At 39.9% G+C, this 17,254-nt stretch overlaps 1 protein-coding gene across 1 annotated transcript; it reads left to right on the plus strand.

Moving 5' to 3' along the window:
- The first annotated feature begins 1,276 nt into the window (after nucleotides 1–1,276).
- Nucleotides 1,277–14,731, plus strand: tmem9b (TMEM9 domain family, member B). The gene is made up of 5 exons (XM_034190993.1): nucleotides 1,277–1,487; nucleotides 1,672–1,763; nucleotides 5,609–5,717; nucleotides 9,828–9,962; nucleotides 13,554–14,731. Exons 1-5 carry the CDS (start codon nucleotides 1,416–1,418, stop codon nucleotides 13,707–13,709), a joined length of 564 nt encoding a protein of 187 aa, XP_034046884.1. The 5' UTR covers nucleotides 1,277–1,415; the 3' UTR covers nucleotides 13,710–14,731.
- The last annotated feature ends 2,523 nt before the right edge of the window (nucleotides 14,732–17,254 follow it).

Here is a 17,254-nt window from a genome sequence, read left to right on the forward strand (position 1 = left end):
GGATCTCCTCCTCCTGTCTGCTCTCCAACTGATCACGGAGACTCTGTATCTCCTCTTTCAGAACCTCCCTGCTGCTGTTTAGCTCCTTGATTTGTTGTTGCTGATATGACAGCTGCAGCTTTTGTTTGCCAATTATTTCTTTTTTATCAAGGAGTTCATCTTCAAGATTGTCCAGTTCCTTCTTCTGATGATGCAGAGACTTCCTCAGCGTTTCGATCTGTTTGTCCTTCTCCATGAGAGAAGAACGTTGTTCCTGATTTTTGTCCATCAGAGCAGATCTGTTCCTCTCAAATTCTTCTGCTTCCTTCTTCAGCCTTTGAATTTCTTTGTCCTTCTCCCTTTGAGATGTATTTTGCTCCCTAATATTCTTTATAAGATCAGATTTGTCCCTCTCCAATTCTTCTGCCTCCTCCTTCAGCATTTCCATCTTTTTCTGATTTTCATTTAAACGATTTTGTTTATGGGCACATTCTGCTGTGAGCTTATGAACCTTTTCTTCCCAGAGTGTCTCAAAGTCCTTAAAATCCTTCACTGTCATTGTCAGGGATTTAATATCATCCTTCTGTCTTTTAATTTGATGCTTATGATCAGATATCTCAGCCCTGAGGTGTTGGATCTCTTGCTGCATATTGCTGATAAGATCCTCCAACTGATGGTCCCAGACCATGTCCTGAGAAGGTCTGAAGGATGCCTGGTGGCTGCTGTTCTGCTTCATCACAGCTTCTCCTTCAAACACTTCGTAGTCGCACACTGTGTCCAGCTCCTGATGTCTAAATATCGTCTGATTCTGGTTCAAATTTCTTTCAAAATATTGTTGTTGACACACTCAGAGACAATATGGTTATTGACCCTCAGCAGCAGGAAATGATCTGTCTGTGTGCATAAACAGAACAAAGCAGACTGAAGTGCCTCACTTTGTCTTTGTTTGCCTTTGCCTCATTCCTCACAATTCAAGAATTGTCTTTGTGACGTCACAGACCCCTCATTAATATGCATGAGCTTTATACTATTTAAATTTTGCTACACATAAAAAAAAGGCTTACAAAGCTTCAGTTATGTCATTATCTGATAACTCCAAAGTCTTTACTTCTTGAAAGTAATAAATATCGAACTAAACAGTTCATAAGTTAACTTTTATTTTATTTCATTAGCCACTGTGTTGGTGAAACATGGGAATCCCTCACACACGTCATCTATGACGTCGACGTAAAAGGTCACTGTCACCGCCCGCGCAGGACAGGGACGTTCCATAATCGAGCATACCGGTCCATGCCAGTTAGGCGGAAGTTGTATGTCAGCTGATCTGCTGGATGTGTTTGTTTATTGTATGGCTAACCCGTGTTAGCCATATTGTTGGCGTTGTTTTTGGAGATAATTGAACTTAATCGACCAAGTTTTAGTCACAGGCTGTGAATATGAATTGTTCATTAGCTGTCGAGTTTTTCTTATTTGCGTGTGTTATGCTTTTGTTACCAGTGACGGGGAAGGTAAGGTTAATGCTAACTAGTCTGGCGCGATGCTAACAGATGTCTTTACATCGGTTAATTAACTGTGATTATCTCTTTTACTCTTAAAAAGAAGAAGTGCTTGCAAATTTTTGGTCGATATCAAATATAGTTAACGCTAAATGAATACATCTGTTGTCTTGAATCATGACTTGATCTCTTCCAGAATTCTGAAGATATTCGCTGTAAATGCATCTGCCCTCCATACAGAGAAATCAAAGGACACATCTACACACGGAACGTTTCGCTCAAAGACTGGTGGGTTGAGAATCTTCATCATTCTAATCCAATTACATTTTGTCTGCAAATCTGATTTGGTTAATTGTGTGAGATTACAGACTGTATAATATCGGGGTAACGATGGTAAAATATATTCGACCTTTCACATTTGGCTGTATTACTCCGCCCCCCTGATTGGTGTTCTGACGAGATGTCATTCCTGTCGACAGGCCAGCCCTCCGCACAACTGCGCATGCGCATACATGCACATTATTGTGGGGACGCGTAACTGTTGATTTATGCGAGGAGAGACACAGTTCAACAGAACACCGGCTGCGTGCATTGCTACGCAGATGTCATAATGGAGCTGTTAGCTGAGAGCGAGAAAAAGTCGTGTATCACCGCCACCACCGAAATGGGTGAATTTACAATACCATATGAAAGTATTGATGTGGATTCTGACACAGACTTACCGTTTCACATTTGATGGATTACTCCGTGCCCTGACCGCTGCTGCGTTGACGCTGCATCATGGTAAGCCTCGTCGACCGAATTACCTACAGAAAAATAAACCGTGCATATGACCGGATTAGAATGGGAATAACCCCCTTGTGTCTGATAATTTGCGGACATTCATGCTGTTATGCGGTCTCAAATATCTGTTTTACTGGCTCCACTAATGCATCGCTGGTAAAGCTCAATTTGCGAACGTATAACCACCAAGAATGTCCGCAAACCATCAGACATAGCAGGGTTATTTCCTAAATGTATGACATGATGTTGACCTTGTCAACACAGGTCCTTCTAATCATTTGGTGGATTTCAACAAAATAATCCATACATGTGGCGAGTGTAGACTATTAAGGTGCTTATTAAATGATTATTGTCTCGGCGTGGGCACAATGAAAGGCCCATGTGGTGTGTTATCAGAGTGCATAGGAGATGAGCTCCTCCAGCAGATGGAGATGCTGTTCTCCAGGCATTGCATACAATCTTTGTTTTAATCTGGGAGATGGATATCATCCCTATGAACTTTTAGAAAGGACCTGATCTGAAAAGGAAAGGTAATTGTAACAATTATAAGGGTATTACATTGCTGTCTGTACTGGAGAAAGATTGCTTTTAGATTTAGTCTTCACAGCCTATGTTGGTTATTACACTCAACAAAAATATAAACGCAGCACTTTTGGTTTTGCTCCCATTTTGTATGAGATGAACTCAAAGATCTAAAACTTTTTCCACATACACAATATCACCGTTTCCCTCAAATATTGTTCACAAACCAGTCGAAATCTGTGATAGTGAGCACTTCTCCTTTGCTGAGATAATCCATCCCACCTCACAGGTGTGCCATACCAAGATGCTGATTAGACACCATGATTAGTGCACAGGTGTGCCTTAGACTGCCCACAATAAAAGACCACTCTGAAAGGTGCAGTTTTATCACACAGCACAATGCCACAGATGTCGCAAGATTTGAGGGAGCGTGCAATTGGCATGCTGACAGCAGGAATGTCAACCAGAGCTATTGCTCGTGTATTGAATCCGCGAAGAGAACACCTCTCCAATGTGCCAAACGCCAGAGAATGTGAGCATTTGCCCACTCAAGTCGGTTACGACGACGAACTGGAGTCAGGTCGAGACCCCGATGAGGACGACGAGCATGCAGATGAGCTTCCCTGAGACGGTTTCTGACAGTTTGTGCAGAAATTCTTTGGTTATGCAAACCGATTGTTTCAGCAGCTGTCCGAGTGGCTGGTCTCAGACGATCTTGGAGGTGAACATGCTGGATGTGGAGGTCCTGGGCTGGTGTGGTTACATGTGGTCTGTGGTTGTGAGGCTGGTTGGATGTACAGCCAAATTCTCTGAAACGCCTTTGGAGACGGCTTATGGTAGAGAAATGAACATTCAATACACGAGCAACAGCTCTGGTTGACATTCCTGCTGTCAGCATGCCAATTGCACGCTCCCTCAAATCTTGCGACATCTGTGGCATTGTGCTGTGTGATAAAACTGCACCTTTCAGAGTGGCCTTTTATTGTGGACAGTCTAAGGCACACCTGTGCACTAATCATGGTGTCTAATCAGCATCTTGATATGGCACACCTGTGAGGTGGGATGGATTATCTCAGCAAAGGAGAAGTGCTCACTATCACAGATTTAGACTGGTTTATGAACAGTATTTGAAGGAAATGGTGATATTGTGTATGTGGAAAAAGTTTTAGATCTGTGAGTTCATCTCATACAAAATGGGAGCAAAACCAAAAGTGTTGCGTTTATATTTTTGTTGAGTGTATTATTAGTATTATTTTACAAAGAATTGGTAGGATCCTCAAGAAGTTGGTGTAGCCAGCGTATACACGGATACTGTGTGAGTACGATACAGCATGGATGCAGAGTTGAAGTTTTCCCAGTGAAAACTGGTGTTCATCAGGGATGTGTTGTAGCTCTTACACAACTCAATGCTTGCATGGACTGGGTGTTTGTTAGAATTGTAGAAACCAGCAACTTCACTGCTTTTGTTGGCGAGGAACAGTTTACTGACTTTGGCTTTCAGAATGATCCTGTGATCTTTGTGGAATCAGTGAATACTGCAATTGCAGCACTTGACAAGCTGAGTGAGGAAATGGGTTTGCAGTTGTCCTTATCAAGAATAATATCGAGGCTGTTAATGACTTCCTGGACTCTGCTATCAGAAGGGTGTCTGTATGTGTTGAACTTGAAGAAAGGATATTTCCTTTTTTCAGGAGTCGCATTCATGTCTCTGCGTCATACTTGGCCTCTGAGATTCAGAGACAACTGGGAAGAGCTTATGGAGTCATAAGGTTACTGGACAGCTGATTTCATGTCAATATCTTTGCAGGAGAACGAAGGCCCAAGCCTTTATAGTACTGGTGTTTCCTGTCTCACTGTATGGTTGTGAGACTTTGAAGCTAACCAGTGACCGAAGGCAATGATGGGATGTCTTTTGTGCTACATCTTGTGTGAAGGATCTTTGGGTACCACTGGGATGACTTTGTATCAAATGTGTGGTTACTTTAGGACACAAACACGAGGACTCTCTCTTGCAGCATGAGGAACCATCAGCTTTGACATTTTGGACACTTGACACCTATCTATAATCTATGCATCATCCAGTGCATAGGTGCCTGAGTGTTAAGGACCTTAGTGGTTGGAGAATGCCAAGGGGACGACCACAGTTCATCTGGCTGGGGCAGATAGATGATTACTTTTGAGAGGTGGTGATGGACTGATGGTTGCTATCCAGGACCCAAGCAGTTCCATGGTGTCATTAATGTGGTGAAGCGGGGTATCTGCGCATGCTCCCAGACTTGACTTGATGTGGTTTTTTACGTGTTTTTTTTTTTTTTTTTACACTTCCGGGCTTACCCAAGAAGCTCTGTTTAACATCACAAAGCTATGTCATGTGTGTAATTTCCTTATGCAAAATCTGCAGAAATGCTGATAGACAGAAAGTGGGCACAAAGGGCCTAAAACGTCTGCACGAGAGCTCTTGTGCACTTGATGACAACCCTCACATACATAGGGGGAACACATTTCGACGTCTGAGTCTGTGAGGGGGAACATTGGGATTGGCACAGAGTCTTTGGTCTTTTACATTTCATGAAAAATGGGAGTGAAAACAAAAGTTTTAGCAATGATGTTTTTGTTGCGGATGTTTGTCTACCCATTTTTCTATATATTACTTTAAATGTAATAGAGGAGGGTTTTGACTACTTGCAAGACAAATCTGCACATTTGACAGTGTCACATTGGACACTTGGAAATGTGTCTTTAATAAGAGCTAGATTCCTGAAATATTTAACATTGCTAAGCCCTGCTTCAGTTTGTTTGGCTTATTAACTGGTTTTCATATTTTTTAGTAACTGCCTCCATGTAGTTGAGCCAATGCCAGTTGGTGGGAATGATGTGGAGGCGTACTGCTTACACTGTGAGTGCAAATACGAAGAGAGGAGCTCAGACACCATTAAGGTAGGTTGAAATACCCTTGTGCTTTAAAGGGGTCATACTGTGCAGAATTAGTTTTTAAGATAGGTTTTATCCTTAATTATGTTTGCCATTTCATGTTCAGCATCTTTAAAGACCCAGAATTCTGTCTGTGCATGTAGGACCCTCCCAGTAATAAAAAGGGAGGGTCCTACATTTATTGCAGTTAAATCAGTGCATAGCAAACATTAAAAGTCTGTCATTATACAAATAATGTATGTTTATGAGTGCAATGGTAAGAATATTTCATTCGGTGAAATATGAAATGTTCCATTCAACTAGAGAAGAAACATTGAATGAATGAATGAATGAAAACTGTTTATTTCGAACATTTGATACAACAACAATTACAAGATAGATCAGTAAAGACAACAACAAAAAAGTTCCTACTGTGTACCCAACATGTCCGAAAAGGGGTAGGGTGAAGCATCAGCTTATTTATCCCTACCCCTTCTTCCCCACAACCAGTAATACCCTTTGCCACATATACACATAGATTCCTACACACCTAAACCGATATCAATATATATATATATATACATATATATACACATACATATATACATACACACATCAACATACATACACATATACATACACATATATACACATATATATATACACAAACATAAATATACACCTACACATACCTACTTACATACAAAATACTATATATTTACAAGCTGAAGCAAAAAAACAAAAACACCCTAACCCTCATTACCCTTCCTCCTCCCTATACCCAGAAAAAAAACATATTTTTGTACCGCTGTTTGAACTGGTTCATGCTTGGACATTGCTTGAGCCCCACTCCCAATCTGTTCCACATCCTCACCCCACAGACAGAAATACAGAAACCTTTTAATGTTGTTCGTGCCCACTGATGCTTTAAATTAAATTTCCCCCTCAGACTGCAATCCCCTGATCTGTTAAAAAACATATTTTTAATATTTGCTGGAAGTAAATTGTTTATTGCTTTATACACAATTTGTACTGTTTGAAAATGAACCAAGTCTGTGAATTTTAAGAATTTGGATTGTAAAAATAGTGGATTTGTATGATCTCTATAGCCAGTATTATGAATAATTCTTATAGCTCTTTTCTGCATTACTGATAGTGATTGTGTTGTACCTTTATAAGTATTACCCCATACCTCTGCACAGTACTGTAAATATGGTAAAACCAGTGAGCAGTAAAGAATGCGGAGTGAGTTGTGGTCCAGAATATGTTTCGCTTTGTTTAGAACTGAAATGCTTCTTGACAGTTTACTTTGTATATGTTTTATATGAGTCTTCCAGTTTATCTTATCATCTATTATCACCCCCAGAAACTTATTTTCATGTACCCTTTCAATATCTACCCCCTCGACTTGTAACTGAACCTGTATGTCTGTATTACAATAGCCAAATAACATGTATTTTGTTTTACTTAAGTTTAATGATAATTTGTTTCTGTCAAACCATATTTTCAATTTTCCCATTTCTATACTGATCCTCCTCAGTAACTCCTGCATATCCCCCCCTGAACAAAAAATGCTTGTGTCATCTGCAAATAATACTAATTTTAATATTTTGGATATTTATTTGGTTTATATAACACCTAAAATATATTCTTGTCATTTAATATTTTATTAATTTATAAACAAGACAAAAGGGACTTACATTTTGGTGTGTGTCACTGGTCCTTTGAGATCAAGAGGTTACAAACAGTCCAATATGATCTTTTAATAGCAATCCAATCCAAAATGAAATTTATGGCCCAGTCACACGGCACTTAATGAAGTGCAATGAAGCCCTAACGAAACAAGTAATCTGGACTTTTGTTGGCATCGTTTAACCTTTGCTCAGCTTTGTTCCTGCAGCTGTCACTTTGTCAGGATTTTTAAACTGTCGAAAAATTTGAACGAAGGGCAATGAAAACCTCAATTTGTCCGTATTTTGCTTCGCTGTCGTTCTTGACATTTTTTTATCGTTTGCTTTGTTTTTGTAACATTAGCGTTTAGTTAGACTTCGTTCGACCAGCTGAATGTTTTCACGCAGTGCAGAAGCTGTTTCTGAGCGCTGCTACTCCTGCGTTCATGTACTGTCAGAAAGTACAGGGCAAACTCAGCCTGTTTGCGTGTATTTTTTTATTTGGGTGGGGGGTCAGCTTCGGTGGGTTCAGGCACCTTATATAGGCCAAAATTAATCTTTTGTGTGGATACAATTAACTATTTTGCCACAAGCAACTGCTGAATTTAAACAACAAAAAAGTTGTATAATTCCCGACAGTACTTAAACGCAGCAGCAGCAGCAGCTCCTGCATGTGCTTATTATTTCTTAATTAAATATAACAGTATGAGTGTAGGAATGACAATCCAGCCCTTATGTGCATGTGACAACAAGTAGATAATTCAAATGATTATATTAAGAGCTGTTATGGAAGCCAGAATTCACATTGTGAATCAGCTGCAGCTGGTATAAATAACCAGCTGGAGTCAATGCGTGGCGTTCACACGGACTGATCAGTTTACTGCTCTGATACATCAATCATCTTTACGCTTATATTTATTCCCCCTTTTGACAGTTTTCTGTTATAAATCAATATATATATGGCTTAGTAACATAATACAGTGATACAGCAGTGACCACGGCACACCAGAATTAATTTTTTTTTTTTAAATTGGAGCAAGACAGAGTGCCCAGTGTGTCAACAGACAGAGAGGATTCTGATGATGAAGGAGATGATCCCTCTTTTGTTCTGGACAAGGAACCAGAGCAGGTGGGTCCACCGACGTGCGCATAGATCTCCACAGCTTCTGTTTGCAGTTTCTCCAGGACTCGGGCGCAATGAGCTGCGTCCCATCGCCGAGTCCTGGAACTCAGATGCAGGCACACACTGTGGCTCCAGGCGCGTTTCGTTTAAAGCATTGAGATCAACGTTAGCTTTGGTTTCATTTAGATTCTCTTTCATTCCTTTTGCGCTCTTGCTTCACAGTCTATGTGGTGATAAAGCTCTTTCATCCACCTTTTCTCAATGAATTGTCACTTTATTTACTTTTTCCCTTCGTTCAGGAATTGTCGTATGCTGTGTGACTGGGCCATTAGCACCTTTGGTAATATCAACTTCTGTCAGGGTCTTAAAATGACGATGTAGTCCGTACCTGATGCTGTGCATTGACTTCTTCGTGTACAGACTTCCGTCTGCTTTCCTCAGTCCAGCGAAAAATCACAACAGAAATTTGTCGAGCTCTTCATTCCGACAGTGCTTGTACTTCAGATAGAGACATCCCAGAGAATACTGAAAATGCCTCTAGGTGGTTTACGGTGTACTGGATTAGTTTTTTGTGTTGGAAGAATTTAGCACTGTCAGTAAACTCATTCAAATCATCATTTGTCACCAAAACAAACCCCACCATGTTTGTTTTTAAGCCAAGCTCTGTTGCCGCTTGTGTGAGCGCGGTGGTTGTGGCGTGCAGTAGTACAGAACCAAAATTGCACAGTATATGGAACAAAATGGCAAATGGAACGATTGATCAATATCACGTGACATACAAACCACCAATTAAATGACAAGAATCTATTTATGGGTTATATAATGATTTCTTATCCTAGCATTACCTTTGGTAGTTGATCCCAATATTTGCATTAACAGGGTGAACAAAGTGATAAAGTCTAAAGTACCATTTTTTTTTTTCTTTTTACCTTCACTTTCGATACTCAGTCTGCTTCGTACCCTGTGTGCTGCTTTACAATGCTGCTTAAACCTTATTTTCTCAGAGGGAGTCTTCCCAAGGAATCAGTAAAGTTCTATCTAATGAGTCTTTTTAGGCCTAAAAAGTCTAATTTTTGACTTGTATGACATATGTCATGGGATCCCATAGTTTAACTTCTGTCTGCTTTGTGAGATGTGCCTACTGAGTTGACCTCTGCTCTGTGACAGCAGCAGCTCCTTTCCACTTGGTGTTTTAAAAAAGTTTAATAATATGAGTATGTTAAGGAGTGAAGGACTCTTGATGATTTTCCACTTGTCATTATTTCACAGCAAAGTATTACACGAACGGATTGTACATATGCAGCGGGAAACTGAAACTAATCAGAAATGTGTACATACATTTAGGTTACCATCATCATATACCTGTCTATTTTGGGCCTACTACTTCTCTATATGATGTACCTGACTCTCCTGGAGCCCATGCTGAAGAGGCGTCTCTTTGGACACTCGCAGCTTATCCAAAGTGATGACGATGTTGGGGTATGTATTATTAATTTGATAGCATTTCAGCTTAGTTATATAGCACATTTACAGTGAGGAAAATAAGTATTTGAACACACTGCGATTTTGCAAGTTCTCCCACTTAGAAATCATGGAGGGGTCTGCAATTTTCATCTTAGGTGCATGTCCACTGTGAGAGACATAATCCCCCCCCCCCCCCCCCCCCCCCAAAAAAAAATCCAGAAATCACAATGTATGATTTTTTTTTTTTTAAATCATTTATTTGCATGTTACTGCTGCAAATAAGTATTTCAACACCTGCCAATCAGCAAAAATTTTGGCCCTCAAAAACCTCTTAGTTCGCCTCTAAAAAGTCCACTTCACTTATTATTCCAAATTAGAAACACCTATTTGAGGTTGTTAGCTGCATAAAGACACCTGTCCACCGCACTCAATCAGTAAGACTCCAACTACTAACATGGATAAGAACAAAGAGCTGTCCAAAGACACCAGAGACAAAATTGTAGACCTCCACAAGACTGGAAAGGGCTACGGGGCAATTGCCCATTAGCTTGGTGAAAAAAGATCAACTATTGGCGCAATTATTAGAAAATGGAAGAAGCTAAACATGACTGTCAATCTCCCTCTGTCTGGGGCTCCATGCAAGATCCCACCTCGTGGCGTATCAATGATCCTAAGAAAGGTGAGCCCAGAACTGCACGGGAGGAGCTGGTCAATGACCTGAAGAGAGCTGGCACCACTGTTTTCAAGGTTACTGTGGGTAATACACTAAGATGTCATGGGTTAAAATCATGCATGGCACGGAAGGTTCACCTGCTTACATCAGCACACGTCCAGGCCTGTCTTAAGTTTGCCCATGACCATTTGGATGATCCAGAGGAGTCATGGGAGAAAGTTATGTGGTCAGATGAGACCAAAATAGAACTTTTTGGTCTTAATTCCACTCGCCGTGTTTGGAACAAGAAGAATGCTGAGTACCATCCCAAAAACACCGTCCCTATTGTGAAGCATGGGGGTGGAAGCATCATGCTTTGGGGGTGTTTTTCTGCAAATGGGACAGGACGACTGCACTGTATTGAGAGGATGACCGGGGTCATGTATTGCAAGATTTTGGGAACAGCCTCCTTCCCTCAGTTAGAGCATTGAAGATGGGTCGTGGATGGGTCTTCCAACATGACAATGACCCGAAGGACACAGCCAGGATAACCAAGGAGTGGCTCCGTAAGAAGCATATCAAGGTTCTGGAGTGGCCTAGCCAGTCTCCAGACCTAAACCCAATAGAAAATCTTTGGAGGGAGCTCAAACTCTGTGTTTCTCAGCGACAGCCCAGTAACCTGGCTGATCTAGAGAAGATCTGTGTGGAGGAATGGGCCAAAATCCCTGCTGCAGTGTGTGCAAACCTGGTGAAAAACTACAGGAAACGTTTGACCTCTGTAATTGCAAACAAAGACCAAATACCAAAGTATAAGTAAATACCAAAGTAAGACCAAGTACCAAATATTAACACTGATTTTCACAGGTGTTGAAATACTTATTTGCAGCAGTAACATACAAATAAATTTAAAAAATCATACATTGTGATTTCTGGATTTTTTTTAATTTTTTTTTTAGATTATGTCTCTCACAGTGGACATGCACCTAAGATGAAAATTTCAGACCCCTCCATGATTTCTAAGTGGGAGAACTTGCAAAATCGCAGTGTGTTCAAATACTTATTTTCCTCGCTGTATGTCATATTTAGTGCTAATGGTAGATATGACACGGCTGCAACACAATAATAAAATACTTTAAATCTTCCCCCTCTTATTTAGATATGTGACAAATTCACTAACCTTTTTACACAATACCAAATAACATTTAACTGCTTGAGGTAAAATTTAACAAGTCGTGAGTGTGTTAATTTTCAAACCTTTGTGAGTGGAGAGGCTGCTGAACAGACAGTTCTCTTATACACACCTCTAATGTCAAAATGTAATGAAGACCATTTTAGTCAGCTGCCTGAAAATGAAACAAAAGCACCCATCAAATTTTAGTCTCTCCTAAAGGCAGCGTTTGTAGTGGGCTAAGCCAGTGGATCTCCCAAGCGTGGCCTGCAGCCCCCTGGTGGGTTTTGAAGGAGCTGCAGGTGGGCCATTGTAGGTCTTTAAAAATAATTAAAGGCTTCAATGACATTACGAGACTAAGACTTCATCATAGTGTTGTGTTGAACGAAATGGCAATTTAAACATTTTGATTAAATTAAATTTTATTTATTTGGGTGGGCCAAAACAATCCTCAGTTTTCAAAGTGAGCCCCGGTGTTTGTCAGGAAATGTCTTAATTACTGTTGTATTGACGATTGTGGTATGTGGATTCACCGCTTTTCTTTTTTCTCTCCATTTAAAGTAGCCCAAAACACATTTTACTATTTTACACGTTTAAGGCCTCTCATCTGGTCTCTGTGTCAAAGTTTCTCTGTGGGTGGGGCTTGGACAAAACACACACACACACTTGACTGAACCAGGTGAAGTGAAGTTAACGTATTACTCAGTATGTGCTTTTTCCTAACCACTGTATAATTGCAGCCCATGTGTTTTGGAAGAATAACTCCAAATGGGCTTTGTTTCAGTGCTGCATTTCAAACACGTTGTCTTGACAAACGAGAGAAGAGAACCAATTAATGTAAATGAGCTGGTGTGTTCTCTACTGAACACCCTTATTTTTAATATAAGTGCTATTTCTGTTGAAATAAAACATTTTTATTCAAATTTTGGTTTTAAGGTGAATTTTATCATACATTCCAATATCTGAATATTCTTTGTAATTAAAATTTCACTGCTCTTTGAAATAGTGTACTTGCATTATTATACCATTATCCTATTATTATCCCAGTTGCATCAAATGCTCTTAAAATTGTGACCATTTATTGCAGTTATTTGTAAATATATTTATTGTGATAGACCTACTGATAACAGGGGTGTTCTTGGTACTCCATTGTTACAAAAGTGAACTTAATTTAAGCTCCATCAACTTTATTTCTCAAGTGCAGACACAATGTGCAAAATAACATGTTTTAAATGATTTCAGTAGGTTTGCCAACATTGCATTTGAGGGGTTTGGAGTGTAATATCTCATGGAATCTGCACTCTGATTCATACAGATTTGTATATTTGCAGGAAAATGCTAGAAACACTTGATCTGAAAAAAATCTGCATTTTAGTCCAATGAAACACCATCCACAGTGTTAAAGGCTCAGTTACAAATAACATTGTGATTGTACAAAATTACTGTGTAAGTACTTAATGAGAATCATCCATCTGTGGTGTAAAATGGACTTGATCTTTTTCATGTATGTTGTACTTTTTGAAAATGTCTGGCTTGGTGCTCTGCATCTAAGTGCAAAGCCAAATGATATTTTTTTCAAAAATAGCTCTTGTATAAAAAGTTCATTTGCAGTTTGTTCGAAATAATGATTTGAAATGGACTTTGCTCTAATAGTTTAGCAGCAGTGAAATAGAAACACTATAGAGAAAGTATGAAACTAAGTAATGCTGCATTTATTTCTTCTAATATCTGTCATAAATATCTGCAGTACCTCAGCTCACCACAATTAACGATATTCTGCTTTCAGGACCAGCAGCCTTTTGCCAATGCTCACAATGTGTTGTCACGGTCTCATTCTCGGTCGAACATGCTAAACAAAGTGGAGCACGCCCAGCAACGCTGGAGGAGGCAGGTCCAAGAACAGAGGAAGTCAGTGTTCGACCGCCATGTTGTTCTCAGTTAAACTGCCCTGCGTGTGAGACTTCCTGGTGGATCATAAGCACTGTGACAACACCCCAGTTCGTCTCTCTCTCTCTCTCTTGTTTGTATCTCAATTAAGCTAAATGCTTCTGAGGTGAATGTGGTCACGAAGTCTTGAGTTTTGTTGAGCAGAAACCGCTCTCAGTGTATCGTCTTACCTGGGATCTGTTTGGTTCTCAACTCTTCAGACAGCACAAAAAGATTTACAGTGAAATAATTTTTGTTTAGTGAGCAGCAGTTCTGTTCAGGCTAAATAAGTGCCAAGTAAGCAGAGAATTGCGATGAAGGATTGATGTTGGAGACTAACAGTTTAGGCAAACGTAAGTTGCACATTTTTATTTTTCTCCCCTCTTTAGTTTTCCTAACAGTTTTGTTGGTTTGCAGCAGTTTCAGATTGGGTTGTCAGCCTGTTACTAGCCATGTTTCACAGGACAAGTAGAACATCTGGATTGTTGGGTTGGTGCTGCAGCTGGATAAATGGACCATATTGTTGTTGGTGCTTCTCAACTTCCAAAACATGCAATATGCAAGCTACGGGGGTCAGGGAATGGTGTTAAATTCGTACATTTTAGTTGTATTTGAAAATGCATGTTCTAGCATAAAAATTTCATATAAACATGTTTTCAGTTCTTCCCTCCTGTAATATTTTGTAACTGCTATGAAATGTTGTTTAACAGATTACATTAAATCTGATAAATGACTCTAGTGTCACTGAAGGTGAATTTCTTTGTAATGTCAAAGTAAACTTGCAGTAGCTGTGCTATTAAGCGTCCCCTCCCCTTCTTACTCTACTTTGAAGGTCTTAATGCACCCATGCCCTATTGTAATGTCATTTGGTGTAACAGTTGTATTATCAGCATTCTGCGTAATATTGACACACAGTGTTGAACATATGACAGGATGGTGTTATACTGAGTTACAGTACATAGGCGTGGCCTGTTGACGTGTTAACTATTGTGTATGTGAAACCTTTAACTTTGAAATAAATTTATGTAATATTGGTGACTCCTGAATCTCTGTTCGGGACATGCCGAATGTTAGAATACTTTTGTGAGAATTAAGTGCTGACCAGTTGAACAGCAAGTTATTTTATCACCATGTTCTTGTAGTAGATGGTACATGTACTTCAGGTAATCAACAAATGGTTCAAAGTATTAATATGCAGTCCCTCTCCAATCCCCCCCCCCCCCCCCCAAAAAAAAAGTGCTCACACCCCTGAGCTTTCTAATCTATTTTTATTTATTTTGAGTGTGTATTTATTTACCCCCCCCCCCCCCCCAAAAAAAAACCCTCACTATTCTGTGCAAGCTTTTAGCGAATGTTTAAATGTTTAGATCTGTTTGCTGATTCAGTTGGACTGAAAACTGCCATTTTCTGTATAAGCTATGCACAGCAAGAGGCTGTCAAACACAAGACTTACACTAATTAATGTTAGCCCTTGTCATGCAAAATATAATCATGAAGCGAAGATATGGCAAAAGAAATTCCATGTTCATTTACAGTAAATTGGCAACTACAGTTGCCAGCTTTATACTGTTCTGAAGTACTGTAACACAACAGCTATTAGAAAAATAAAAATCAGTCGTATTACCTTGTCACTGTATATAGGCCTCCTGGCCCATATTCTGAATTCTTAGATGAATTTGGTGCGTTCATCTCTAACTCGTCAACTAGTGTAGGTAACATTCTGATCATTGGTGACTTTAACATTCATATAAATAGGCCTTCTGATCCCCCCTGCAAATCATTTATGGAAATTGTGGATGCATTAGGATTTCAGCAATGCATTCGGGATTCGACGCACATTAGTGGAAATACCTTGGATCTGGTTCTCGCATGTGGTATTGCTGTCACGAATATTGACATCATGCCTCTAACGTCAGTGGTGTCTGATCACTCACTTATTAAGTTTACAGTTTCGCTGCCGTGTTTAGTGGAACAACAACCTTATATATCTTTACGGCGATGCATCAACTCCTCAACTAAGACTGAACTCGAAGCTAGACTGCCTGATGTCTTAGCTTCACATTTGACAAATACCCAGTCAGTAGACAGACTTGTGGATAGTTTAAACTCAGTGCTCAAAACTACACTCGACATGATTGCACCACCTGTGTTAAAACCGCACTCCCCTAAATCACAGTCACCTTGGTTCAATGATTATCTGCGTGACCTCAAGCATAAAGCAAGAGGTCTAGAATGGAAATGGTGTCGTTCAAAATTAGAAGTATTTCACCTTGCGTGGCGTGATGCTATCTTAGATTATAAGCATGCATTATTGGCTACAAAGCGGACTTACTACTCTGATTTGATCAACAAAAACAAGCATAACTCAAACGTTCTTGTTTGACACAGTGGCAACACGTTTGCATGGACAACCACATGTAGTTCGCTCTCCTTTTACAGCACAAGATTTCCTGGATTACTTTGGGAAGAAAATAGAAGACATCAGGTTAAAAATATCCCGGCATGCCTTAATCCAGCCACTACACCCTGCTATTGATGTGGGCGCCACTACTGAGGTATTGCCTAGATTTACAGAATTTGACAGTATCTCACTAGGCATGCTGACAAAACTCGTAATGTCAACAAAAAGCACAACCTGTTTATTTGATCCTATACCAAGAAAATTTGTTTAAGGACTTGTGGCCCACTCTTGGGCCGACTACTGGAAATTATTAATCTTTAACTTCTGGATCTATTCCTAAATGTTTCAAATCTACAGTGATTAAACCATTACTTAAGAAACCTAATCTTGACCCTAGTGTATTGACAAACTATTGGCCGATATCAAATCTATCATTTTTCTCTAAAATTCTGGAAAAAGTGGTGTCACGGCAGCTCGTAGACTATCTCGCTGAGAATAATCTCTTTGAGCCACTGCAGTCTGCTTTTAGAAAATATCATTCCACAGAGACGGCTCTCACTAAAGTGGTGAATGATCTTCTGCTTACAATGGATTCGGACACTGGATTCGGATACTTTGTGTTCCTAAGGTGAATAAGAAGTCTGCGGGTCACAGAGCTTTCTCTTATCGTGCCCCTGTTCTGTGGAATGATCTCCCTGCGTCAATAAAACAGATTCTGTGGACACTTTCAAGTCCAGACTTAAGACGCACTTATTTTCCCTTTCATATGGCTAGCATACTGGTACAGTTTTGTTTTACGCTTTTTACTCTTTTAATTAATTTTATTAGTAATTGGAGTGGACCGCAGCCTCAACTTTACCTAAATTCTGGGTCTTTTAGTGAAGTTTAGCGCTAGTGGCTGGCGATCACCTTAGTATTTCTCTGTTTTTCTTGTTGTTTAATGCTGACAAATTATACAGTATTTGTCTTTCTGATGCCTGATTCTGTTTTTTCTCTCTGTTTAAGGTGCAGCTCCATCCAGAGATAGGAGTTGTGTTCGTGTTGGCGATCCTCCTGTCCTGTGCGCCAATAGCATTTCTTGTATATTCGTCCGTGAATTGTTCTGTAGTTTATGTTTTGTAGCATGGCCCAAGCAGAGGGTCACCCCTTTGAGTCTGGTC

Source organism: Thalassophryne amazonica, chromosome 2 (assembly GCF_902500255.1).
Source record: "Thalassophryne amazonica chromosome 2, fThaAma1.1, whole genome shotgun sequence".
Taxonomy (NCBI): domain Eukaryota; kingdom Metazoa; phylum Chordata; class Actinopteri; order Batrachoidiformes; family Batrachoididae; genus Thalassophryne; species Thalassophryne amazonica.

Excerpts from the sequence above, each read along its gene's own strand:
- tmem9b (XM_034190993.1), top strand. The coding sequence starts at position 1,416 with ATGAATTGTTCATTAGCTGTCGAGTTTTTCTTATTTGCGTGTGTTATG. Across the intron at positions 5,718-9,827 it reads GGAGCTCAGACACCATTAAG|GTTACCATCATCATATACCT; the intron begins GTAGGTTGAAAT and ends ACATACATTTAG. Across the intron at positions 9,963-13,553 it reads AAAGTGATGACGATGTTGGG|GACCAGCAGCCTTTTGCCAA; the intron begins GTATGTATTATT and ends TTCTGCTTTCAG.